This window comes from Grampus griseus (assembly GCF_964374135.1).
Source record: "Grampus griseus genome assembly, chromosome: 8".
NCBI classification, from domain to species: Eukaryota; Metazoa; Chordata; class Mammalia; order Artiodactyla; family Delphinidae; genus Grampus; species Grampus griseus.
Window position 1 is genome coordinate 61,468,165 of NC_139002.1, and position 27,709 is coordinate 61,495,873.

The window sequence follows — 27,709 nt, forward strand, 5'->3', positions numbered from 1 at the left end:
GGGAATCCTAGGGCAGACCTTGAGATAATACATGTTTTTAGCTGTCCAAAGAGTGGGTTGGTCAGGGAATCCTAGTTCAGAGGAGAAGGAATGGGCAGGTCTCTGTGAACTGTGGTAGGCTGGGAAGGTGGTGGGAATTGAAGAATAGGATTGAGATTATGATAGGAAGAGGTACATCACTAATAAGGCATAGACTAGACTCTTAAATTCCCTATTTTCCCTTCTTTTTCTGACACAATAGTTTATAGATTCTGTATTTGTCAGGGTTCTCCAGAGAAACAGAACCAATAGGTTATGTATATAGATACATATACGAGGAGATGTATTATGAGAATTGATTCATGCTATCATGGAGGCCAAGAAGCTCCACAATCTTTCCGTCTGCAAGCTGGGACCCCAGGAAAGCCAGTGGTATAATTCAGTCTGAGTCTGAAGGCTGAGAACCAGGGGAGCTGATGGTGTGAGTCCTTGTCTGAGTCTGAAGATTGAGAGCCAGGGGAGCTGATGTAAGAGGGCAGGGGAAGATGGATGTCTCAGCTCAAGCTGAGAGAGCATATTTGCCCTACCTCTGCTTTTTGGTTCTGTTCAGGCCCTTAGTGGCATGTGGACGATTGGATGATGTCCAGTCGCATTAGTGAAGATGACCTTCTTTACTTAGTGTACCGATTCAAATACTAATCTCTTATGAAGACAACTCCACAGACACACCCAGAAATAATGCTTTACCAGCTATTCAGACATCCCTTAGCCCAGTCAAGGTGGCACATAAAGTAAACCATCACAGATTCCCTTAGGACTGTGGGGTTCAGCCCGGGGCCCCACTGAAAGGAACTGACAATTCTCACATCTACTTCTCCAACTCCTACCTCTTCCTCAAATCCCACATCTACATTCTTTATTACCTATGGGATATGCCCATCTAAATGTCTCCAAACACCTCAAAGCACTTTCATTTACAACTATGCATTTGATCTTTTAGTAATTCTGTGATAATGCATTTTACAGTTGAGGAAGCTGAGACCCAGATGGGGGAAATGAATTTCATGACAGATTGGGGCAGAGGCAAGCATAGAACCCAGACTTCCTCATACTAAGTGCAGGATGCTTCCTCTGATGAAACAAAAATTTCTCTACATGAGGCCTTACGTGTAACCTCAAAGGCCTGGCCATTCAGCCTTTGGATCTTCACTGTCCTGATGACAATGCCACAGCCAGCTCCCAGCATGTTGTTTCGTGGGAAAACTCAGGCCTTGGAATCCTTAGAGTTGAACTCAGGCTAGATCAGGGGATATAGGCATCTCCATGGTGAGAGATGTTTGCATGTAGTAAAACAGAAACAATACCTGCTGCATGAGTATGAGAAAGTGGGGTGTAGCAGAAAGACCATGCAGTCAGGCAAATCTGGATTTGAATCCAAGCTCTGTCACTTTTTATGGACTCTGGCAAGTCAGTGCCTCTCTGGAGCCTCAGTTTTCTGGTCTACAGAATGGGAAGACTCTACCTTATAGAATAGTTGTGAGAATTTGAAATGAATATAAATGCCCGTTCCATTTTATATTTTCTCTATTTCCCTTCTTTGCTTATGTGGATTAAAGAGAGGGAGATATCACACTTGAGGCTTGTCAGTGAAGATTCAATCCCACTAATATTTATTGAATACCTTCTGTGTGCTGGTCAGTGCTGTGCTGGGCACTGGCCTACAGACAAGGGATGATCAGTAGGGGCCACAGAGTAAACCAGCTAGATTAGACTTATTTTCTTCCCACCAAGCTTGGTAGCCCATGGGATGCGACAGGCAGTATATTTGAGCTTCAGCTATGCATTTGAAAAGGCAGAGGGATATATGGGATGGATGCTTGTGTATTTAGGTGGAGTCAAAACTGGCTGAAGAGACCCAGGGAGTGACTGATAGAGCCTATCCTTGCCCCTGGTCATTCAGTATTTTTATTTATGTGTTGGATGAGAATATGAAGCTGGGAAAAATAGGATCTTGTTTCAAATCAATCTAGAGAAGGTAGAATAAGGGACTGAATAGAATAGATCCACACCCAATCTATATGCCCACCTTAAGAACTTTGAAGTGTTGGAGGTAATCGGGGGAGGGTGCTGGTCGCATGGAGTCTTGTTTGAACAGAGTACCTTTGACTTTGAGTAGGAACGTAAAGGAGATGTTGATGATGAGAAACCCTGGGAAGCCAAGATGAAAAGTCTTTAATAAACAGGGGAGACAAACAGTACCCCAGCCTTTGGTGGAGGCTGGATAGGAGGCAGGTGTGTTCCAGAAAGGAAAGCAGCTCGCTGTGCTGCAGAGATATCCCTTCTTGGGACCTGAAGGATGGGAGAGTGGGGACTTGAGAATGGCTGGAAGTATAGACCTTCCGGGAAGCTAGAGGATGGCCGCTAGAGGACCCTCAGTTTTCTCTGTTGGAGTCTGGCATAAACACGTAAAGGACACGGCTACACCCTGGACCTAGTAACTCCCCTCCCTTGGATGGAAATAGAATGTGCTAATCTGTCCTTGATCCCACACCATCCCCAGGTCCTACTGCTCAGCCTTTCAATGAGGAGCTATGAATATAACCCTTTTTGTCAAACTGGGCCTCAGCTTCGTGCAGTGGGATTTCAGCTCCATGTGTCTTTTCCTGCTGTCTAGACCCTGCCTCAACTCGGTGGCTCCACTGGATCCTTTTGGATTCCCCTCAGCCCCTTGTCCTTACTGGGCACGGAAATCCCGTCAGTCCTGCCTCCCCCTCCCCAACACCAGGTGACGCACTGTGCACAGGACGTCATTACCTCTTTTCCCTCATTACCTCTTTTCCCTCGTCTGGGGCCCCTCTGAGCCATAGCTGCTCTATCTCAAGTGGAGTACAATGCAGGCAGGGCCTACAGGAGCAGCCTCTTTCCCTCCTGGTGTCTCTTTCAGTCTCCTGTGCTGTGGCCGAGAGCCCAGGTCTGGCACACCGGGACCAATCTCAGGCTCCAGGACTGCCCCTCTTCTGGCGGGCTCAGTTCTTGGGACGTGGTTTTTACTCTTATCTTCTGATGTTATTCCTTGTCTAGCTTTTCGGTTTTGCTCTGGAGACTGAGCATTGCTTTGAACCCCAGCTGGCGGCCAGGGCCCTCGCACCTCACCAGATTGCTGCCAGGCCTTCCCTGGAGGTATTCTCTCTTCCTGGCACATGTCATGTCTTAATGTGTACCAATCTCTTGATGCTACTCCTGTTCTACCTGGTCTCTGGGCTGAGCCGCAGCCTAGAAATGCTCTCTGTAGATGAGACTTGCAGACCTTTACCTGCTCTGTTCTTTGTACCTTGTACCTAGAATAGCCTCGTAGTCCAGGAGACCCAGCTCCTGCAATAATCTCAGTCCCACAGCCAGTCCTCAGGCTCCAGTGACATTGCTTGGTACCCTTACCAGCCATCCCCTTCTACCTAGTGTAGCACTGTAGCCTTGCTTACCCTGTAGGGTAAAAGCCACTGCATCTGGGCACATGGGCTCATCGCAGCCCAGAATGGCTGGGATGTATTGAGAAGGCACTAGTTCTCTTCACTGTGTATTAGGAGAGTATGATCCAGTAAGCATCCTGTATTGCTCTAAGGCCTCTCATCCTTTCCAAACTAGGCCTTGACTTAGTAGAGAAAATGGCACAGAGTGTGGCCAGTGTGTGTCTAAGAAGAGAAACGACTTCCTCCTGAGCGGGAAGGCTTTGTGGAGGAGGGGATGCAGCAGGGTCTGCAGGGCTAAGTGTGTAGTGGGCACCCCGACTCACTGTGCCCTTCTTCTCTGGCAGTGACCCGCCATAATCACCTCAAGGACTTCATGCTTGTGGTGTCTATCGTTATTGGTGTGGGCGGCTGCTGGTTTGCTTATATCCAGAACCGTTACTCCAAGGAGCACATGAAGAAGATGATGAAGGATCTGGAGGGCTTACACCGAGCTGAGCAGAGTCTGCATGACCTTCAGGAAAGGTAAGGCCCTGTCCCTTCCCCACGGCCCTGGTGCTGCCATCTCTTGGGAGCCTCCAGTTTCCACCTGCGCTGTGGGCCGTCTGGCTCCTGAGACCCTGCCGACGACGTAGAGGCCCAGGCTGTGTCATCCTTCCAAACCTGCATCAGAGCCTAGGTTCCTGCCATTCCATTCGCACAGGCAAGTATTCCTCCCCAGGGCAGAAGCTTATTTCTATCTTTTCTCCCTCGGAGCTTCAGAGGGAGAAGTGTGGAGCTGTTAGAGGTCTTGAGCTTCCCTGGTTGGATGACTAGTTAGGGGTCATTCTATCCTCCGTCCCACCTCTGGACTGCTTCCCTTCCCATAGAAGTAGACATAATTAACTGTTCTTCACTGTTTCCCAAAGAAACCTCACAAATCTGTCTTCCTAATACCTTTCCTGCTTTCTTGTACAGCATCTAAATCTCATGAGACTCACTTGTTGTATGACTTTGGGTAAATCCCTTTCCTTTCTAGGACTTATTTCCTCATCAGTAATGTAAAGGCATTGAACTAGGAGAATACCAGGGCCTTCTAGCTCTGATAGTCTGGTATTCTGTTTAAATAAAACATGGCTTAGAGACTATTGTAGAAGATCTAGCTGTGAAGAGAAGGTGCCAGTCAGTCAGCCAACCTAAGTATTGGGTTGGCCAAAAGTTTCCTTCGGTTTTTAAAGTAAAAATAAAAGACACATTTTTCATTTTCACCAAGAACTTTATTGAACAGTGTATTCACCGTTTTGTTCCACTACCTTCTGCCATTTTTCAGACAGCTTCGTAGTTCCATCTCCCCAAAACTTTTTATCTTTTTGAGCAAAGAACCGTTCCAGGTGCCTTTTACAGTCTTTCAGGGAATTGAAATTTTTTCCATTAAGAGAATTTTGTAAAGACCGAAATAAATGGAAATCCGAAGGTGCAATGTCTGGTGAATACGGCGGGTGAATCAGAACTTCCCAGCCAAGCTGTAACAGTTTTTGCCTGGTCATCAAAGAAACATGCGGTCTTGCGTCATCCTGATCAAAGATTATGCATTTTCTGTTGAATAATTCTAGACGCTTTTCATCGAGTGCTGCTTTCATTTGGTCTAATTGGGAGCAATACTTGTTGGAATTAATCGTTCGGTTTTCTGGAAAAAGCTCGTAATAGAGGACTCCCTTCCAATCCTACCATATACACAACATCACCTTCTTTGGATGAAGACCGTTCTTTGGTGTGGTTGGTGGTGGTTCATTTCACTTGCCCCACGATCTCTTCCCTTCCACATTATTGTACAGTATCCGCTTTTCATCGCCCGTCGCAATTTGTTTTACAGACAGAACATTTTCGTTACACTTAAGTAGAGAACCGCATGTGGAAATACGGTCAAGAAGGTTTTTTTGCTTAACTTATGTGAAACGCAAACATCAAAGCGATTCACATAACCAAGCTGGTGCAAATGATTTCCTACATTTGATTTGGATATCTTGAGTATGTTGGCTATCTCCCGCGTGGTATAATGTTGATTATTCTCAATTAATGTCTTGATTTTATTGCTGTCAACTTCAACTGGCCTACCTGACCGTGGAGCATCATCCAGCAAGCACGAAACTTCGCAAACCACTTTTGACATGTTCAATCAGTCACAGCACCTTCTCCATACACTGCACAAGTCTTTTTTGCGGTACGCGGGCCTCTCACTGTTGTGGCCTCTCCCGTTGCAGAGCACAGGCTCTGGACGCGCAGGCTCAGCGACCATGGCTCACGGGCCCAGCCGCTCTGCGGCATGTGGGATCTTCCTGGACCGGGGCACGAACCCATGTCCCCTGCATCGGCAGGCGGACTCTCAACCACTGCGCCACCAGAGAAGCCCCAAAAATTCACCAATTTTGATAAGTTTTTTTTTAAATGCATGATGATATGACAGCTGTCACAATACAATCTAACAAAATTGTTTCTAATGAAGTTAAAGACAACTAAGCGCTACTGGAACCATCTTACAGAGAAAAACCAAACGAACTTTTTGGCCAACCCAACACTTCCTGAAGTCTAGGAATCAGGTCTGTGCAGGGAATTGTAAGGAAGTCACTGCTCCTGGGGCCACAAAGCTCACACTTAAGAAGGAGCAGTGACTCAGTGCCAGCTTATGGGACGAGAGCTTCAAGGACTGGAGGGGAACAGAGGTAGGAGATGAGTGGATGTGGAGTCTGAGGAGGTGGCCTTGAACGACGGGTAGGAAAGATGTAACCTGGTAATTCTGGTTGAATGTATAGAGTGAGGCCAGATCCCTGGCACCTACAGACTCACATGGAGAAATTTAGCAGGATGCAAAAGGCAATAGAGAGTCAATGTAGGTATTTGGCTTTTTTGCTTTGTTTTGGTTTTGAGAAAAGGAGAAGCCTACTTCAGAACTGTCTTTTAGAAAATTATTCCAACAGCCTAGGGGCTCCAGTTGGGAAGTCTTTGCAGGAATCCATGTAAAAAGGAATGAAGAAGTCTGGCTCTTTTCTGTTATTTTAAAATGATAGATATAATTTTCTTTGGAGGGATGGGGAAAGGATTTCTTAAGAGCTAGGTATTGTTAAGTACTTAAATGTATTATTGTTTTTAATCACCACAACCCTGTTAGGTAGGTATTGTTATCCCAATTTTCAAGTTGAAGAAATGAAGCCTCAGAGAGGGTGAGTGTCAGTAAGTAGTAAGCTAGGAATTTCGACACCCACAGGGTGCTGCCTCAATAAAGGCAGGCTTAGCAGATTCATTTCCATGGGCTGGACTTTTAGGAGGCAAGAGGAGTTTTATCTTTGAGCCGATTCCTGGCTACTTTGCTGGACCCCCTTGTTCCTGGGCCCTTTTCCAAACGGGGGCTAAATGCTGCTATGTGGGCAGTCCCCGTTCTTCATTTGTCTGAAAAACATGTACTGTTTTCATTCCAAAGGCAAAGAATCTAGGCAGGAGACATTCCAAGTTTGGGGATAAAACTAAGCTCCCAGCCCTCCCTGCTCCGCACGGCCTCCAGAGCTAAATGACCACTGCGGCACTTGGAGAAACAAATGCACACACTCCCCAAAGACAGGCTTGCACCTGTGCACACACATATCCTCCTCTGACAGTGTCCAGAGCCCATGTGCCTCCTTGTCCCTCCTCACTTTGGCAGGCCTACACTGTCAGCCACCAAAGAGCTTTTTTACAGAGTTCCTGATATTTTGGGTGAATAAATGTAATGCTACATGTGCATTCCAGTTAGGATTTCATTGGGTTTCAGGATAATTCTTTGAGGCAGGCAGGAATTTTGATTCCCATTTACAAAGGAAGAAACAGGCCTAGTCCAGGGAACAGACTTGTCCATAGTCATACAGCTGCTTAGAGCCAGGGCTTGCAGTCAGGCTGCCTGATTTTCTTGCTTGTAATGGTAACTGATTGCTGCCTTCAGGGTGCTCAGTCTTCTGTGGAGGAGATGTAGTGAGACAAGGCTTGATTGTATATTCATTTTCTCATTTCTGTACCCAGTGGTATTTATTGATCTTCATCTCTATTAGATCCTGTTAGGGTTATGAAAGTGGGTCAGTTCTGATTCTACTTTAAAAGGAGCTCCCTATTGTATGGAGAAGACAGGCATATCACAGGCTTTTCAGAAGAGGCTGCTTCCGGAGAGGATAATATTTCAGTGAAGAATCGAATCCCTAGTGGTGTAATTTCAAGCAGTGGGGTCATGGAAGAATACAATAAAGGAGGACATTCAGCAAGGGGAAGGGGAAGGGGATGGGGCTGGAAATGGCGCCTCTGATTTGTTTTTAGCTGTGCATGTAGCGCCACCTGCTGTATACCTTAAGGAGGTTCAACTCCCTTTCACTCCAGGAACAAAGTAGATAGAAGGCTGCAGTTTGTCAGCAGGAAGCGTGCAGCCTAGACATTTTTCCTCTTCCCTCCTTACTTGTCACCACATCTTTTGAGGCTTCAGTCACTGACACATCTGGACTTGGGATTATTTAGAGGCTGAGTTCTGTTTCTGCCTCTTCTGTTTCACCTTCTTAATGAACTCAGTGGTCAGTGCTCTTCTCTGTGGGCCCTACTTGTTCTGTAGCCTATCCTTCCTCTTCCGTACCTCAAGTCTAAAGCCATATATCACTTGTCTTCTTCCTCATCCTTTCCCCCTCTTATCCTGGTTCCCCGGTAACTTGGTGGTTCCTGCTAAGATCGGAAGACCTGACAGTGGCTAAGTCCTTTCCCTCTTCCAGAGGGACTAGCCAACTGTTACTCTTTCTTCTGAGTCTAGTCCCAGGCCTCACCTTCCCTGACTCCTTTCAGGCAGAGTTGATCACCCCATCCCTGGGGCCTACCCAACACCTTGTATATCTCTCTATCATAGAACTTATCACACTGTGTGCACCTATCTGTTTACTTGTTTATATTGGACTAGATTATGAGTACCTCAGCAGCAGAGACAGTTTTCTCACTCATTTCAATATATCTAGGGCTCAGCACAGGGCTTGGCATTTAGTAGATGCCTTAAAGTACTTGGTGAATGAACGGATGGATGAATGAATGAACATAGATATGTGGCGGAAAGAAGGGAGGAAGGAAGGAAGCTTGGTTGGATGGATGAAAGGTTTTGTCAGTAAACAGAGGGAATGTGTGGGTGGGTACAAGGGCATATTTTCATTATAACTGATGCCCTTTAGATCTTACCCACCATGGAAGATACTTAGGAAGGGAACTCAGGGCTGGGGACAGCAGGGGCTCTCCCAAATCCTGTCCAGCCCCTTTGGCATGAATTTCATTTTTTGGTGCTTCTGGGAACAGGTACTCAGGAGTCCAAGAGGTACAGCTCAATAGTTCCTCTCTCATCTTCCTTAAATCCCCCCCACTACCACCACCCCTGTCACATCTCACCATCAGGCTTTCTCTGGGTCTTTGGTCTAGCTTGCAGGGTGTTCTACATTTATTGCACCTTCCAGATGCCTTGGTATAAGGGTAGTAACTGTGGGATTTGAAGACATATAGATTGGAATTCTGGTCTCAGTTCTACATGCAGTTAATTCCTGTCTCTAAGCCTCCATGTCCGTATCTGTCCCAGGCTTATAATGATACAATATATCATTATCTGCAGGGAGAACAAATGTGAAATACCTTGTAAATTAGTAGTTGTTATGATCTGAGTATGTGAGACACTTTAGAAGGAAGGATTCAGGTACCCAGGAACCTAGCTTCACAGCCTTTATTACTGGCAGCAGAATGATGGCCCACATAAGAATTATGGTAGTGACCATGGTTTCTGTTGGCCCTGAGCTACCTCAGAGCCAGACAGGCAGCAGAGTAGGGAGAATATGTTCAGAGTGCTGGAGCCCTCATTTTCCTCTTGGATGCCATGCCTCGTGGCGTGTTGGCTGGCGCCCGCTTGCCTAGCCTTCTCCAGCTCCCCGCATCGCCCCCCAGGCTGCACAAAGCTCAGGAGGAGCACCGCACAGTGGAAGTGGAGAAGGTACACCTGGAGAAGAAGCTGCGTGATGAGATCAGCCTTGCCAAGCAGGAAGCCCAGCGGCTGAAGGAGCTGCGGGAGGGTACTGAGAATGAACGGAGCCGCCAAAAATATGCTGAGGAGGAGTTGGAGCAGGTAGGGGAAATCTGCGAATTCTTGGACACCCTGAGGGGGTGGGGTAAAAGGGCAGGGGCCAAAGGTCTGGCTAAGAGTAGTGGGAAAGTTGCAAAAAATGGTCACTGCAGTTGTCAAAGAACAGTGAATAACAGGTGGTAACAGTTATTTTGTTCCTTTTTAATTGAGGTATTTACATAAAGTATACAAATCATAAGTATACAGCTGGCACACTTTTACATATGCATGTACTTGTGTAACCACCATCCAGATCAAGATACAGACTCTCTTAAGCACTCAGAAGGCTCGCTTTTGCCTCCCCTTTCTCCCTGTCAGTATTCCACCCAAAAGGTAACTACAGTCTTAATCTCTAAACCAGATTAGTTTCACGTGCTTTTTGAACGTCATCTAAATAGCATTGTACAGTATGTATTCTTTTATGTTTGGTTTCTTTCACTCAACATTGTGTCTGTGAGAGTCATCCATGTTTCATGTAGTGATAACTGATTTATTTCCATTGCTGAGTATTAATCCATTGTATGAATATACTGTAAATTATTTATCCATTCTCCTGTTGATAGACTTTTGGGTTGTTTGCAGTTTTTTTTTTCTTTTTTTGCAGTTTATCAATAGCATTGTTTATGAACCTCCTTGGCGGGCATCACTTATTTCTGTTGGATATGCAGTAGGTCATTTATATATTTAACTTTATCAGAAATTGACAATTTTCCAAAATGGTTGTACCAATCTATACTGCCACCAGCAATAGTGTGAGAGTTCTAGTTGAGCTACAACCTTGGTATTTTTAGGCATTTTCATTTTATACGTTCTGATATGGATGTAATGGTATCTCATGGTGATTTTAATTTTTATTTTCCTATTGACCAATAATATTGAATACCTTTCCATAAGTTTATTGACCACTTTATTTGGGAATCTCTTCTAATTTACAAATTGGGTTGTATTTTTTCTTAATTGATTTGTAAGAGTTTTAAAATATATTCTGGATGTAAGTCTTCTTGTCTATATATATACATACATATTGCAAATATTTTCTCCCAGACTGTGGCTTGCTTTTTTGCTCTTTTAATATTGTCTTTTAATGAACAGACGTTGTTGACTTTAATGAAGACCAATTACTCAATCTTTTTTTTTTTTAAATGGTTGATGTTTTTTGTGGCCTGTTTAAGAAATCTTTTCCTAACACCAAGATATTTTCCTCTAGAAGCTTTATTGTTTTACTTTTCACATTTAGGGGTATGGCTTATTTCAAACTAATTTTTGTGTATAAGATGAGATAGGAGATCAAGGTTTTTTCCCAGGTAGATACGCTGTTCTGTGGTCTATATGTCTATCCTTATCCCACATTGTCTTACAACAAGTCTTGATATCTGGCAGTGTTAGGTTCTCCAGCTTTGTCCTCCTGCCAGATGGCCTTGGCTGTTCTAGGTTCTTTGCATTTCCATGTTGGCTTGTCATTCCGTTACAGTGTGCTCTGCTGGGATTGTTATTTGTTTTTACATTGAATCTATAGATTAATGTGGGGGAAAACTGACACTTTAACCAAATAATTATTCTAATTCATGAGGATTGGTTATCCTGTCACCTATTTAGGTCTCTAAAAATTTCTCTCAACAATGTTTTGTAGTTTTCAGTGTAGAAGTCTTGCACTTAAATTTTTTTTAACTTGTTCTTATTTTTCTAGCTGCTTGAGATGGAAGAATAGGTTATACATTTTAAACCTTTAATCTTTTCTAACACATGCATTTGGAGCTATAAATTCCCATTTCAGCACTGCTTTAGCTGCATTTACTAAGTTTTGATATTTCATATTTTCATTATCATTCACTTCAAAATATTTTCTAATTTCCATTGTGATTTCTTATTTGGCCTGTGGTTATTTAGAAGTGTGTTGCCTAATTTTCAAACGCTTGGGTACTTTCCTATTTATCTTTCTCATTGATTTCCAGTTTAATTTTTCTGTGGTCAAACAGTGTGTGCTATAGGGTTTTAGTCCTTTCCAATGTGCTGAGACTTGGTTGATGTAAACAGACTACACAAAACGATTGAAAGGCAAAGTGTCAGACTGGATAAAAAACAAAACCCAACTATATGCTGTTTACAAGAGGCAAGCTTTACAAATAAGGATACAAGATGGTTAAAAGTAAAAGGATGAGAACACTAGGATAAACACTAAGCAAAATAAAGCAGCTGTAGCTATATTAATATCAGACAAAGTAGACTTTAGAGAAAGAAGTATTACTAGAGACAAAAATGGACATTTCACTTACGATATGTGTGAATTAAACAGTAATATATAACAACCCTTAATTTGGTACACCTAATAATATAGTTAAAATACATATGTAAAGCAAAAGTTAAGAAAACTAAAAGGACAAATTCATAATCAAAGTTAGAGATTTGAGCATCTATCTCTCAGTAATAAGCAGCCAAAAATATCAGTAAGGATATAAAAAATTTAAACATGGTCAATCAATTTCACCTCATTGATGTATATAGAGCATTTTACCCAACAACTGCAGAATACACGTTCTCTGTAGTGTGTATTATGCTTAGTTCTGTTCTTTATTTCTCTCTGTGCTTTGGTTTGGTTATTTTATATCGATCTGTCTTTGAGTTCCCTAATCCTGTGTTCTGCCGAGAATTGTGCTATTTAGCCCATCCAGTGGAATCCTACTCTCGGATAATGTATTTTTCTAGAATGCCCTTTCATAGGGCATTTTCTAGAATGCTCTTTTATAGGTTCTCATTCCCTGTCCAGAGTCTCCATGTTTTCATGTTTCCTGTCCATCTTTTCCCATATTTTCTTTAACATTTCAATCATAGTTGTTTTAAAGTCCTTGACTGGTAACTCTTAACATCTGGATCATTTGTGGGACTGCTTATTTTTTCTCTTGATTATTGCTTATATTTTCCTGCCTCTTCTCATGTCTAGTAATTTATTTTTATTAAATGCTGGACAGTGTGCATAAAAAATAATAGAGGCTGCAGGTGATTTTTAATCTTCCATCAGATATAGGGTTCTGTTAGGTATGTTGGGTGAGGCTCTGATTGCCTCAAGCCAATGAGAGACTGACATATGTTGGAACTGGGTTGTAGTTTAATAAGACTTGGTCTAAGGCTCATTTGTCCCAGTTTCTCAGGTATGCCCCTTCCTGACTTGTTATTCAGATCTGGTGGATTTCTTTCTCCTCAGCCCTGAAAGGCTATGAGAGATTCATTTCTGCCCCTTGGAGGTTTTTTTTTTTGTGGTACGCGGGCCTCTCACTGTTGTGGCCTCTCCCGTTGCGGAGCACAGGCTCCAGACGCGCAGGCTCAGCGGCCATGGCTCACGGGACCAGCCGCTCCACGGCATGTGGGATCTTCCCGGACCAGGGCACGAACCCCTGTCCCCTGCATCGGCAGGCGGACTCTCAACCACTGTGCCACCAGGGAAGCCCTCCTTGGAGGTTTTTAAGTTAGCGCTTTGTCCTCCTGCTCCTCATAGCTTCAAAGTTTTGCAGCTACATCAAACTGCTTTTAATGTAGAACTTGATCTTACACTTCCAGACTCGGTGTATCAGCCTCTAAGGTATCTGTTCCTCATTTTAAATCTATAAAGCCAGGAGTGGGCCATTTTATAGTTTCCTTTTCAAGGAGCAAAAACCAATTGATGCTTCATCTTGTCATTGGCTTTCAGAGGAATGAAGGTGTTCTGTCCTTAGCTAAGGCCCTCCCGGTCTATATTAGGTTCAGGGGAGGACCTCAGGCCTGCTATGGGATACTTCCCCAGTGGCTGAAGTTGGGCATGAGACTGCTCTCAATCTCTTTTCTCTGGGATTCTGACCAGCTAAAAGTCAGTGTTCAGATGGGGGAGTTGGGGATCATTTATACTGGTAGGCTGGGTGAGATAGAAGGAATTCAGTGAATATAATGGATTCTGTATATACTCTCAGATTCATGCTTAAGTGCTTTGTGACCATCTGCTTCATTTTATGCTCCTTGCTGAGAAGTCAGTGAGGAGGTTTCTGCTTACACATTGGTCCTTCCATATCTTGGCCTCTGTTGGCAGTGCCCATGTTAGGTATAAGCTTGCTTGTTGTTTTCTTGCCTTGTAGAGAGTGCCTATTACAGCCTACCCACCCATCTCAATGGGAGAATCACTGATAAAGTCTCTGGGCTGGAGGAGACTTTGGAGAGTATTCAGGCCAATCCCCTTCTGGATCAGCAATCATTTTGAAGGTCTTTCAGACATGAGCTCTTTACATACCTCTCATGACGGGGAGCTCACGCTCTCCTGAGATCACCCCTTCGCTTACAGTTTGGATTTGCATGGGAGAAAGCCTTACACTGATTGAGGTCTGCTTTAGGAAACACATGGTCACACAGCCAGTTGAGTGACAGACCAGGGACCAGATCATATTTCCAGACTCCCAACCAAATGCTTTTCCTGCCACATTGTGATGTCTTGGGTCCAGGAACAGACCCAACTGTCAGAAAGAAGAGGATTTATTGAGATAGCCTGTACCTTATGAGAGCAGGGAAGATTGCTGAGATTGGCTATATGATGAGGAGAGGCAACCAGTATGTGAGAATAGATTGCTCTACTCTGGCAGCAAAAATCAATCAATCAATCAATCAATCTCCATCTGAGTTCTGGTTGACACTACTGACTGTGTGACCTTGAGGAGGTTACTTTCCTTCTCCAAGCTTGGTTTCTTGTATGTAAAATACAGAGAATAATCCTTGCCCCTTCTCCCTCTTGGGAGAGTTGTGAAGCTTAGGTGAGACAGAAGAAAAGAACTCTGAAGTATCATACAGAGGCATTGGAGAGGGTCTTGGTAGTAGTAAGGACTCACATCCTCTTGGCTACACAGGTCCGGGAGGCCTTGAGGAAAGCAGAGAAGGAGCTGGAATCACATAGCTCATGGTATGCTCCAGAGGCCCTTCAGAAGTGGCTGCAGCTGACACACGAGGTGGAGGTACAGTACTACAACATCAAGAAGCAAAATGCCGAGAAGCAGCTGCTGGTGGCCAAGGAGGGGGTGAGACCTGCCTTCCTGCTGCCCTCTTCTCTCCCCCCACCCTCCTTTCACCTGCCTTTCTTCCTCCTCTCTGCCTCTCTATATCCCTCCTGTTGGACACAGAGACATCCTGGTGTTGGGTTTTGTTTCTTTTCCTGATAATACAGTTTCTAATAATGTCTTCAGGCTTCTGGAGGAGGGAATGAGGGTGTGGGGCTACTCCCACCTGCCTTTTGGGAAAGATGAAGCAAGTGGAGGCAGGTAGAGGGAAGTCTCTGCTGGCCCCAGACTGACATGGGGACAGAATCCTCCTGGGGCCAGGATCCCTTTGCTTGTCTCACTGCCTCTATTTTCTTTCTTCCCCTATGCTTTTCTCTCCTGTTGCCTTCTGTTTTCCTTTCCCTTCTTGTCTTCCTTCTTCTTGTGCAGCCTAAGCTGTGCTAGGAGGAAGGGGAACCAGTCACAGAATAGCATTTCTCATTTCTCCAGCCTCTACCCCTGCTCTTTTTAAGCTGAGGGCCTCATCTTTGCAGGCTGAGAAGATAAAAAAGAAGAGAAACACACTCTTTGGCACCTTCCACGTGGCCCACAGCTCTTCCCTGGATGATGTGGATCACAAAATCTTAACAGCTAAGTAAGTAGCCCCTGTTGCCCAGCTCTGGCGATGTCCATCCCATCCTCAGAGTCGGAGGTCGTCCAGGGCCTCCAGCCCTAACTCTGCTTCTTCACTGGTAGAGGTACAGCTCTGGTCTCGTGCCGTAGCCCTTGGCTATTTCCCACCTTGCTCTTAAGTTTATGATTTAATTGTGTTTCTTATTTACACATATCCCCCCAACTTGCTCCTCTGAGAAGCAGCCTCACTTCTGTTGGGGCTCACACCCATGCCTGCCATTTCCTTTCATCCCTCTTCAGGCAAGCTCTGAGCGAGGTGACGGCAGCACTGCGGGAACGCCTGCACCGCTGGCAACAGATTGAGATCCTCTGTGGCTTCCAGATTGTCAATAACCCTGGTGTCCACTCCCTGGTGGCTGCCCTCAACATAGATCCCAGCTGGATGGGTAGTACGCGCCCCAACCCTGCCCACTTCATCATGACTGACGATGTGGACGACATGGATGAGGAGATTGTGTCACCCTTGTCCATGCAGTGTAGGTGACCTCTTGGCTGGGGAGGAGGGAAGGAGCCTTTGATGTGCAGATTGAGAAGTTGGCCTCTGCTGTGCTTAAGCAACATATGGGGCAGAAACCAAGATGGTTTAACTCATGACCTTGGTTAGTAAAGCATAATCCGCATCAAGATACCCCTTTATAATTGTCCTTTTGGTGGTTTTCCCTTTGCTATATATTCTGTTTACCCTATGGGTCTGTTGTGTTAAGTGTGTCTCCCTTCACTCTTTGTGTTTTTTTTAATCTCTTTATTCTCCTTTCCCCCTGCTCCTATCTATCTTCATAAAAATAATCTCCTTTAGTGGTTCATAATATAAAAATGGCATTCATTTTGACTACTTATTGCTTTAATTGGTTTTAATTTTATAATCCTTACTTTTAACTGCTAAAGTAGTTGAATGGAATGATGTCTCTTTCTTTTTGTTTTTTCGTGTGAGGCCCCAGGAAGCAATAGTCCCTTACGGTAAAAGAGCCCTAAATCCTCCAAGCCAGAAAGACATTCTTGTCCAGGAGGGATCTCCTGCACAAGCATGTCTGTCTTTCCACCTGAACTCTCGGCCATCCCCACCCTCTGTCCTGGGTCTTCCCTCTTCCTTTTCTCCCCTGAGAGTGGTAAGAGCTGAGTAGGGCAGAATTGAAGGAGACAGCACTCTGTGGGAATTCTTAAGTGAAGGAAGGGACATACCCCTTACTGACCCTGTTGAATTTTTCTCTGGATCAGAGGCTATTTTAGATAAATAGGATAGACTTTTATGGAAAAGCTCTTGTGCTGGGCCCATATCCCATGAGTGCAGAGGGGATGGCAGAAAGCTGGGCTGGGTTAGGGGCTCACTTTCAGAAAGTCAGATTCTTTAATCAGGCTGGATTCCAGCTCCAGACAGGATTTATTTGTAAGTTTCTTCAGCGATAGTCTGCCTCTGGGCAAGCCTCTTCTTTCCCTGGGCTGTTAACTTGGCAGGGCTTTAGTCAGAGGCCCAGCAAGGTTAGGATCCCTAGCAGGTAGAGCTTGATCTTGATGTATTGATCTAAAGGCTCCCATGTTCTCCGGGTTGGGAGGGACCTTCATTAGCTCTGAGCCACCCACCCCTTGCCCCCTGGCCCTTCCCTTATCCCATTGAGGGGCAGGGCGAAGCCCTCTGTAAATCAGATTCTCTTCTCCTTTTGGCCTGGCTGTTGGACCCTAGATGCTGCCTGGCTGATGGGGCGTAGGTTCAGTGACCGCTCTCTCTGCTCAGCATCCGCCGGCTCGGATGATCAGTCCCTCTGGAAATACCCGGGTTTGAGGAGCCCCTTTGGGGCTTTTGTTTTTCCAACTTTTGGGGCTAAACCAACACTCCTATCCCACGGGCCCCTTCTCCTGCCTGCATCCCTCCCCTGCCTGCTCTGCTATTCCCTCACCACGGTCCCTACTAACTTCAGGGAAGGGTTCGGAGGTGAGAAGAATCAGCCTGCTCAGCTGAGTGCTTGAGAGAGAACAGCCATGGTGATGGGAGGCTTAGGCTTCTCCTTTCAGCCCAGCTAGACAGATGTCCTGGCGGCCCTTCATCTAGCTGGGCTGAGATGAAAGAGGGAAGGAAAGATTCTCTTCCTCTTTTCTCCTTCTGTGTTCCCCTTCTGTCTCTCTTTCCCCGTCCCTATTCCATGCCTCCTCTTCCCCTTAAGCCTCCCTTTCATGTCTCGAAAGCCACCAGCCATAGAAGCCCTGGCTCCCTGGCTCTCCATCACCATGGAACTGTGTTCTCTTCCTGGTGGCCCTTCCAAGGCTTCTGCCATCCATGTAACCGTGTCCTTTCTCCCATCTTTAGGGAGAAGGCAGGGAGGCCCATATATCAGGGTAGAGGAGAAAAAAACAAAGGTGTGAATTCTATTTTCAACTGGAGCTGGGAGTGAGCCCAAGAGGGATGTTCTAGCACATCTCTAAGTTATCTGGTACCCACATACCCCTTCTCTGGGCATGGTGGCCCTCATCTTCCAAGAGCCTGATCTGCAGCATTGATCCAAGAGCTGGTTCTTTGTTGGGTACATGCTTATTAGAAGAAATTTGGATAGTAAAAAGAGTAAATGTGGGCATAAAAAGGTACCTGTAATCCCATCATATTGAGTACCTTCTCTTTCAGTCTTTTGTCTGTGAATTTTTAAATAATTTTTTTACGTGGTCAAGATAATGATAACCACTACCATTTATTGAGTGCCATGAACTGTGTCAGGTACTTTAAAAATATTATCTTGAAGCCTCAGGACAACCTGAAGGATTTTGTAAATTAGGAATTAAAATAGGGAAGTAAGTTACTCAAGGTCACAGCTAGAAACAGAAAGGCCTTGTTTCAAATTCCTGTCTTTTTTATTCTATAGCTCAAGGTATTCCTTTTACATGAAATTTGGTAGCCTTTTGTTTTTCCTGAGCATTTTAATAGACATTTTTCTATGTTTTAAAAATCTTCTCACGAGCAGCTTTTTTTTTTTTTTTTTTTTGGCTGCGCAGTGCGGCTTGCAGAATCTTAGTTCCCCAACCAGGGATCGAACCCAGGGCCTGGCAGTGAAAGCGCTGAGTCCTAACCACTGGACCGCCAGGGAATTCCCATAAGCATCATGTTTAATAGCTGTGTAACCTTCCAGCAGTTGGATGTGTTATCATCTTCCTGTCGTTCCACCTTTATTTTTACTTTCATACAATTATTAATAATGATGTGATGAGCATGTCTGTGTATAAATCCTTGTCTGAGTTGTGAATTATTTCCTGAGTTTGGCTTTCTAAAAAGGCTGGTTCTTAATGCCCTCCCGGACCTTGTCCCAAACCCCTATCCTACCCCGTCCTGCCTGTGCCCTCCCACTAACTGCCTTACCGTCTCCCTTCATAGTAATGTTGGCCCTAGGTCTGCTTCCATTGGAATTGCCATTAAAACTGACCTGGGTACCTCATCTTCAACTTCCCCTTCCTTTTAGGACCCCTGGTGGGAGGTTTCGGGGAGGAGGTGCCCCATTCTCCAGATTGGCCACTGAAGGCCCAGAGTGGTCTCCAGTAAGCATTTCTCCATGGGCAAACCTGCTTGCCACCAGCCCAAAGTAGGCTGGCCCTTCCTCACACTTTCTTCACTCTCCTTGCAGCCCCCAGCCTGCAGAGCAGCAGCGTCCGGCAGCGCCTGACGGAACCACAGCATGGCCTGGGATCTCAGAGGTTGGTAGAGGGCGAGGCTGGCCGCTTCTTGACAAGCCGGGTCTCTCTGCGGCGAATGCGCAGCCTTTCATCTGGACAGTCTTTCAGTTCTGAAGGCCTCGGGACCAGCGCTCCATCTGCCTCTGCTGCTTCTTCCTGCTCCTCTACCACCACCACCACTGCCACCACCTCCAGCACCATCACCACCACCACCACCTCCATCACCACCGTCCACATCCACCCTGTTTATTACCACCACAGCACTTCCTATTTCCTCCAGATGGAGCCCTACCCTGACCCACCCCCTTCTGACAGCACCGCTGTGATGCCTTGGCATTCAGAGACCTTGGGGTACCAGCTGTCTCTCTTCTCTTTCCTTTCTCCCTTCCTTGCCCCTCTGCTGCCTTTACCTCGGCCTTTGCCTGCTGGCTGCTGCTTGGTCAGCTGCGGGGTGTGTGTGTGCGGTGGGGCACTTCTCCTTGTCCTATCCTTTCCCAGCCTGCGAATCCTCCTTAAGGTCAGCCTAACTCCCTAAGGCTTTCTTCCCTTCTCTGTTTGGGGTTTGCTGACTCTAAACATGAGTAACAACCCCGCTGCCTCACGGTCCTATAGCACCTTGGCCTAAACTTTCACATCTGTTATCTCAATGGAGTCCTCACTTCCTTCACACCCTCAACGAACATTTATTGATACCTACTCTGCCAGGCTCTGCTGGGCATGGGGATTCGTAGATGATAAGATACAATCCCAGCCATCAAGAATTGCAGTCTGGTCTGGGAGAGGTACATAAATGATTCTGGAACAGTTTGATAAGTGCTAAGGGGGTGTTGAAGAAGGAATGGCTAACAGTGTGAACCCGGGTGGAATGCTTCACAAGAGAGATGACATTTGTGCTGGCACCCTGTGTGCAGGCAAAGGAGAAAGTGTATTCTAGGCAGAGGAAACACATGCACAGGCATAGAGTTTCAAGAGAACCTGATCTACGTGTGGTTAGAACATTGGCTATGTGTTGGTGGGAAGGGGTAGCAGATGAGGCTAGAATGATGAGGGGTTCTGAAAGGACACGGGCTTTGGCCATTACCCTTTAGGAGACGGAGAACTGCAAAGGGGTTTTTAGAAGAAAGTGAATTGGTCATATTTGCACTTTAGAAATAACATTTTAGTGGCCTGTATAAAGGAAACAATGGGGAGACTACAGGAATTTGGAAGTCATTGCAGTAGGCCATCAGGGGAGGTAACAAGGTCTTGGTATAGAAACAAGAGGATTAATTTGGTAACTGGCTTTGAGGGGTGGAGGAGAGGAAGGAGTGTAGGATGATGCCCAGGTTTCTAGCTTGGGTGACCGAATGGATGTAGTACCCTTCATGGAATTACTCTTCAGAAGGGGGGGAAACAGATTTAGGGGTTTTGGACAAGCGAGGTTTATAGGTCGGGCCGGCATTAAAAACACTCACGTCTGAGAAGGAAGTTAAGGTTCTGAAAGGTTAAGTAATTTTCCCCAGGTCCCAAAGCTAATTAGGAGCAGAACACAGACTAGGACTTGGCTTTCCATTCCAGGACACTCTGTCGGATATTTTTGTCCTTTCACAAGGTCTCAGTAAGTGAACTGTATCAGAACTGGTGAAAGGCTTTCTCCCACAGCCTGGTGTGGCAGCTGCAGGGACTTTCCCTGCTATAGCTCAAGGTGATAGGCTAGGGTCAGATATAGTAGCCTTGACCTCACCTGAACAAGCTTAGAGGACCCTCAGGAAGTCCCTCTCCTCTGGAAGGACCTCTCATCTCTGAAGCTGTGGCCACGGCTCAATCCTGGTTTCTGGGTTGCAGCCGCCTTACCCTGTTGCTTCCTTTTGGTCCTGCCTCACCCTGGATGCCAATCTCTCTAGCTCTGCCCCTCGAACCTCTGGATAATTATCCTTGAAGGCTGTTCCTTTCTCTTTCACAAAAGGACAGCCTTTACTAGAAGCAGAGCTACTCATCTTCATCCTCACCCTCATCTTCATCCAAAAGCCTAGGCAGGGAGACTGCCCTTCCCAGTACAGATGGAGAGGACTGAAGTGGGTTGGGGGCACTAGAGGATGCTGTGAATCTCACGCTCCAAAGCCCAGGCTGAGGGCAGTGGGGAGGGAGGGTGGGGAAGTACGTGCCTCTGCCTGGCCTGTTCACTACTGAATTTTCTTTTGCACCATGCATCAGAGGATCGTCTCTAAAGGCAAACAGGCTCTCTAGTAAGGTTAGTAGCTTGGGGTGGGAGCCCAAGGCAGCCCAACCTTTGGGGAGGGACACCCCTGACCTGAATTGTCTCAAAGACTCAGGGAGGGAAGGTGAGCTTGCCTCAATGGGCCTTTCCCCTCCTATATCCACCCAGGCTTCCTCCCAGGTTCTTTTCTTGCTTTGGAAGCCTCAGCTTTCGTTGATGATGGAGGCACAGAGGGATGGGAATCATGACCAAATGGGGCAGTGGGCCAGTGGGAGTGAGTCTGGGTAGACCCCAACCTCTTGACCTCTCGTCCTTCCTTGGTATTAGAAAGGTGGGCTCCTAGGATCCTCACCTCCTCAGCCTAGAGGGCCCCTCTTCCCGGTGTGGCTGCCCCCCAGAATTTCCTTGGCACCATGCTCAGTGGTTCACACCTGTGTGGAAAAGGCAGGATACGGAGAGGGTCATCTTGGGACTTAGAGAAACAAGGACACATTTAGATAGAAGCAAGGACACCATCTGAAATATGAAAGCAAATATGAGACCGTTCATAAACACTAGAGTACGTGGCTGAAACAGTATTTGGAATGGGAGTTGGAGCTGGGATTGTTCTCTGCTATCCCCTGTCTTCAGCAAGGTACTGGCCCACAGCGTGGCTGCTTAAGTTAATTGTTTCCTGCTGAGAATTAAACCTATAATAACTATTAGTCAACCTCCTGCTTTTGCCTGTTTTTGGAGCCTGGTGCCCTCCCTAATTTTTCCACCCACAGCCTCCTTCTTTCCGGGTCCTGCTGTGCTCTCCTCTCCCACTCATGACCCTTTCCCTTTGGTTTCCTGACTTGGATGTTTAAACATTTCCCTTAGCCCTCTCCTCTGCCTCTGCCATGGGTTCTCAGGCCTCTGGGAAAGGAGAAGGAGGGTTACGGGATTGGAAGGGGACTCCCATATCTACCCTCTTGTCTATAGAGGCAGGAGGTGTGGCGTCCAGAATTAGTTCGTGGTCTTCTTAGGAACAGCCAGCCCCTTAAAGGGTCTCGACTATCCTGGACTGCCTCTGTGTGTGCACGTCCAGTGTGCAGTGCCGTGTCCCCGTAGCTCAGCCTTGCAAAGAAACCTCTTGTGACTGGCCCACGGAAGGGTCTTCCTGCTTGACTGGCCTCATCATCTTCATTCCCACAATACTTTCTACATTTTCAAGTGCTTTGCCAACATATTTGGGCCTCCAAACAGTCTTGCAAGATAATTGAATTGGTGTTATCTTCATTTGGCCAAAATTGAGGACCAGCAAGGTTAGATGACTTGTCCAAGGTCATACAGCAAGCCTCAGGCAGAGCTGGAAATTGAATTAGACCTTAGGACTTCCAGCATGCAGCTCTTCTGAACCACTGCTCCTTAAAGGCCAATGTCCTGTCTTTCTATGCCTCCCTACGTTCTCCCCATCTGTAGAGCTCTGAAAAAGACCCCAGCCTTCCTGCTGTCAGCCAGCTTTGGTTTGAATGCTGAAACACTTCTCTGTGACCTCCTTTGAATCCTGACAGAGGGTTGGAAGAGGCAGCATCTTGGCCTTTTGGGGTGGGTGAGGGATTGTTTGCAAGGCTGTTCTTACCCTTGTCTCCCCAGGCTGGGTCAGGCTCACTTATTGCATGTGCCCTGTTCCTTGGGGCCTGGCCCAGACTGGATGTGTCCCAGGGGTGACAGGAGTAAATGGGGGAGGGAGGCATGGAAAATGGTGACTCAGAGAAATATACGGGTTCTGGGTTAGCTTAGGGTGCAGTTGTAAGAAATCTAGCCAGCTATGGAAGCAGAGATTTTATTGAGGAGGATGCCTGTGGCATTGAAGCCAATGGTTGCACCGGTTTAGGGCCTGGCCATTCATCAGGGGTGGGGAGCAGGCCTTAGAAAGCCCTTTGCCAGAAAGATAATGGTATAATGACATTTGTTTTTGATTCTTGTCTGTCTCTTCTCTCTCCATCACTTTTGCCTCTTTCTTTTCTTCTCTCCCCTTGGTCCTTCTTATTTCTACCTGCTTCTCCTTTTGCTTTTCTTCCTCCCCAATTTTACTCTTTTCTCCTTATCTCTTCTCCAATCTATCCTTATTCCCTATTCCTTCCTTCTCTCTTATCCCGTGCTTATGGCCTGCTCAACTTCCCTCTGTTTCTCATTCTTCCCTCTTTCCCACCTGCTATTCACCCTATTTTATCTCTCCTGCCCCTCTCTCCATCCCCATTTTCCTACCCTGCCCTTGTCTTCTCTCTTGGCCCCTGTCTCCTCTTCAAATTTCCCCCTGCCCCCCCATCCTCTATGCGTCCCTTTCTTCCTCTCTGACCTGTCTTACAGGGATTTGACCCATTCCGATTCGGAGTCCTCCCTCCACATGAGTGACCGCCAGCGTCTGGTCCTCAAGCCTCCTCAGATGGTCCGTGCTGCAGATGAGGCTCTCAGTGCCATGACTTCCAACGGCAGCCACCGGCTGATTGAGGGGGTCCATCCCGCCTCTCTGGTGGAGAAACTGCCTGACAGCCCTGCCCTGGCCAAGAAGGCACTGCTGGCACTGAACCACGGGCTGGACAAGGCCCACAGCCTGATGGAGCTGAGCTCCCCAGCCCCACCTAGTGGTTCTCCACATTTGGATTCTTCCCGTTCTCACAGCCCCAGTTCCCCAGACCCAGACACGCCTTCTCCAGCTGGGGACAGCAGAGCCCTGCAGTCTAGCCGAAATACACGTATTCCCCACCTGGCTGGCAAGAAGGCCGTGGCTGAGGAGGATAATGGCTCCATTGGTGAGGAGACAGACTCCAGCCCAGGCCGGAAGAAGTTTCCCCTCAAAATCTTTAAGAAGCCTCTTAAGAAGTAGGCAGGATGAGGGTGGCAGTTGTGGGACAGCTTGTCCTCACCTGGTCTTCTGCCTCCCCTTCCCTCCCTTCCAACATACCTGGCCCCCAGCATGGGGCATGGGAGGGGCTGGCCCTGGGGCCTGGGCACTGTACATACTTGCCCCCCGTATCCTTGGGTCCTTCAACATTATTTATTAACTGACCACCATGGCCTGCCTGCCCTGCCTCCCTCCCAACCATGGGCTGCTGCTGTCACTCCCTCTCCACTTCAGTGCATGTCTTAGTTGCTGCCCCCTCAGCTCTCAGTCCACCTCTGGGGTCCAGCTTCTGTCTCTGCTGTCCCAGTTTTGAGGTTTGGTTTCTTGTTTCTCTCTGTCTCCTGCTTTTGGACTCCCCCCCCCCCCGCCACTCCCCAACTTCCCCTAGAGGCTAGGGGGGAAGAGAGGGGCAGTAACTTCTGACACCTGTGCCTCAGATCTCTTCCACCTCACCGACCATGGTTCTGTTTGCCCCAGACTGGGGCCTAGGACCTAATATTTGCAGTTTGCTCTCTGGGAGTGTGGTGGGCCAGAGGGAACCTCGGCCTGGAGCTCACTGAGGCCTCCAGGGGTCCATGGGGGAGCGAAACCAACTCCCAGAGGACAAGCCACTAGAGTTCTGAAGAGAGGCTAGGCTAGGGGATAGATCGGAAGAGACTTCTCCTAGTTGGAGGATGAGTGGAAGCCAGAGGTGTGGGCTACAAAGCAGTCACCTTTTCTCTCTTCTCTCACTCACACCTGCCTCTCTCTTATCCCCGCTCCCCCACCCTGCAGGAGGGTTTGTCTATAAGAGGCGCTGCCCAAATGCTCCCCAAGCCTCATTACTCCTGAGGCTCAGGACAGTGGGCTCCCATGGCCGTGGGAGCCTCAGCTATGATACAGGGCTCTAATGGGGCCTTGGAGCTGCTGGGCAGGATGTTGTCACATTTGAACCAAAAGACAGTTTAAAGTTGAAAAATGAAATCTCCTGAATTTCCCAAGTGCCTGCACTGCATACTTGCCCTGTGAGACCCCATTTTCATGTTACTGCATATCCTGGGCCAGAGGCTCAAGAAGGACACAGCCGGTTTAGGGAAGGGGGTGGCTAAGGAAGATGGTGTAGGTCAAGGTGGCTGTGTGACCACTCCCCCGCCCTTCCCACCCTCTAGACAACTCTCTCCCTTCCCTGTTTTTGCAATGGCTGTAAAGGTATTTTCCCTCTGCCCCACTCCCTGCCGTGTCTTTACTCTGGGATCCTATTTTGGGCCTGGGGTGGGGGCACCTGGGGCTGGTCTTGGGAGGGTGCTAGGCTGCAGACTGCCTTGTACCCCCTGGACACCCTCACATGGGTTTTTCTGTGTTATTTCATAAGACTCTTTGAAGTCCAATAAAGCATGTAGGAGATTTTAACCTCTGCTGGCTTTGACTGACTCTCCTTGTGTTCTCTGTGCTCTTTGTGGCACAGCAGACAGGATGAAGAGACATTTCTCTGCTGCCAAAGGAAAGTGAAACTCTCATACACATTCCCAAAAGCTCTCTGGGTAGGGTTACCAGATGAAATACAGGATACAGTAGTTGAATATTAGACAAACAAATAAATTTTTAGTATAATTATGTCCCATGAAATATTGGGGATACATTTTTATTAGCTAAATCTGGCAACCCTATCTCTAGGCCATCTGACCCTATCTATCATATGGCTTCACTTATCACCTGTGACTGTTAGAATTACAGGCATAACTCATTTTATTGCACTTCGCGAGTATTGCATTTTTTACAGATTGAAGATTTGTGGCAAGCAAGTCTTATCAGCACCATTTTTCTAACAGCATTTGCTTGCTTCACGTCTCTGTGTCACATTTGGTAATTCTTGCAATATTTCAAACCCTCCACCAGCCAAAAGATGACCACTTGCTGAAGGCTCAGATGGTGGTTAACATTTTTTAGCAACAAAGTATTTTTTATTAAGGTATGTACATTTTTTTTAATAGACATAATGCTATTGCACCCTTAATAGACTACAGTATGGTGTAAATATAACTTTTATATGCACCGGGAAACCAAAAAGTTTGTGTGACTTGCTTTATTGTGATATTTGCTATATTGCAGTTGTCTGGAACCAATATCTTTGAGGTACCACTGTACTTCACAGGAACCTTGGAACCACCTTCAGGGCAGTAAGGAACCAGTGAAAGGTTTTAGGGAGGGGATGCCACGTGAGATATCATAAAAATCAGTCTGCCTAGCCCAAATCGGAAGCTTCTACACCAGCCTTGTGAGTCATGTCTCACCTATTCTGACTCTCCACATTCGGTAACCAAGTCCTGTCCATTCTACCTCCACGAGCCACATCCACTGGATAATTCTAAAAGCAAATGGATCATAGCCCTGCCCTGCTCAAAACTCTGCCAGGGCTCGTTCCCATTTCCGTCAAGATAAACTCCAAAGGCCCTTGGCCTAGCAAGGCTCTCTTCCAACCTGACTTGAGTGCGAGATTTCAGGCCGCCCGAAGGGCCCTGGGGCCCTCCGGCTGCGGATCTCAGGCTAGAGCTCAGCTCGGACGGCAGTCTTGGGTTATCATCACGTAACAGTCTTCAAGACAAGAAAAAGCGGACGGTTGGGGTTTCGCTATTTCAAAAATACTCGAACCGCCCTGACTTCCGCGGGGCCTGCCGGCAAGAGAGGCGGAGCCACGCCTGGCCTGCCTCTGCGCGCTACGTCCGGCCGCGGAGCCCCAGATAGGGCTTTGCCCACACCCAACATGGCGGCCGAAGAGCGGCGTTCCCGCCGGGCGCACCCACACCTAACACGACCGTGGGAGAGGCGCCGTCTCCTGGGCCCTGCCCACACTCAACATGGCGGCTGTGGGAACGACTCTCTTACGCTAGGCCTGCCCGCCGGCCGCGGCGCTGGCGGCATCGCATAACTTCCTGCGAGCGCTGTCGCGCCCCTTTTGCGTTGCGGCTGGCGGGAGCGGGAAGAGGATTCGGATTGCCTTGCCCTGTTCTGTGGAGGGAAAGTGCGCTCTGGCCCTAACGCCAGGCCCTGCACCCGAGCAACCCCTCGAGCCTGACCTTCCGCACTCTGCCACCTTCTCGATCCTGCCGGCGCGTCAGAGCTGCAGCCGCGTCTCGCATCCCTCGGCGCCTCAGCCACTAGCTGCGATGCATGTTATCAAGCGAGGTGAGACGCCGGGGAGGGGGCGGTGGGGGAGGTACGCGGGCTGCCGCCGCCCTAGCAGTTAGCCGCGCCCGCCCGCCTCCGCCGCTTCCCGCGCTGCCGGCGGCAGCTTCCCGCCCTGTCACCTTCTCGGCCTCCTGCCCTTTCGTCAGTCTGTCCCCAACCCCCCTCTGACCTTTAGTCTGCGCCCCGTGGCTCTGCCATCCGGCCGCATGTCGAAAGGGTAACACCTTCCCTTTAGCGAATAGTAGCTGTGCGCGCACAGCTCTTTGCAGGCGGTACTTGATTCCTCACCGGGAGCCCCTGAGGTAGGGGTTATTGGGTCCGCCTCGCGGGTGAAGATACTGAAGCGCAGAGAGAGGTGCGGAGACTGCACGGTCACCCGGTTCGATGCTGGTGAGGCCAGGCTTCGAACCCATAGCGAACAACAGAGTTTTATTTGAAAGGCTTGGTCACCTGTCCTAGGCACGGGGGGATCTAGTGAAGCAGGGGCTCTGCACCCTACACGGGCACCTAGCAGCTTCCTGAGCTCTTTTGTGGGGTGAAAAACGTCAGGCTCAGATACAGACATCTCCACGGAGTTTGCCC

At 47.5% G+C, this 27,709-nt stretch overlaps 2 protein-coding genes across 5 annotated transcripts in view; both read left to right on the forward strand.

Annotated features, from left to right (window-relative positions):
* STIM1 (stromal interaction molecule 1) overlaps positions 1–25,338 on the forward strand; it is a 194,465-nt gene extending 169,127 nt beyond the window's left edge. Inside the window, exons 6-13 of one of the 4 annotated variants that reach the window (XM_082661253.1) lie at positions 3,791–3,968; positions 9,396–9,573; positions 14,430–14,597; positions 15,110–15,210; positions 15,489–15,724; positions 16,927–17,019; positions 18,848–19,247; positions 23,428–25,338. In XM_082661253.1, coding sequence (XP_082517379.1) covers positions 3,791–3,968; positions 9,396–9,573; positions 14,430–14,597; positions 15,110–15,210; positions 15,489–15,724; positions 16,927–17,019; positions 18,848–19,247; positions 23,428–23,944 — 1,871 coding nt within the window. In that variant the 3' untranslated portion in view covers positions 23,945–25,338. The remainder of the gene's footprint in view (positions 1–3,790; positions 3,969–9,395; positions 9,574–14,429; positions 14,598–15,109; positions 15,211–15,488; positions 15,725–16,926; positions 17,020–18,847; positions 19,248–23,427) is intronic. The other 3 variants (XM_082661254.1, XM_082661251.1, XM_082661252.1) reach the window with 3 other exon arrangements.
* Positions 25,339–26,813: 1,475 nt separating this feature from the next.
* Positions 26,814–27,709, forward strand: part of RRM1 (ribonucleotide reductase catalytic subunit M1) — a 36,564-nt gene continuing 35,668 nt past the window's right edge. The window contains exon 1 of the mRNA XM_082659205.1: positions 26,814–27,124. Coding sequence (XP_082515331.1) covers positions 27,106–27,124 — 19 coding nt within the window. The 5' untranslated portion in view covers positions 26,814–27,105. The remainder of the gene's footprint in view (positions 27,125–27,709) is intronic.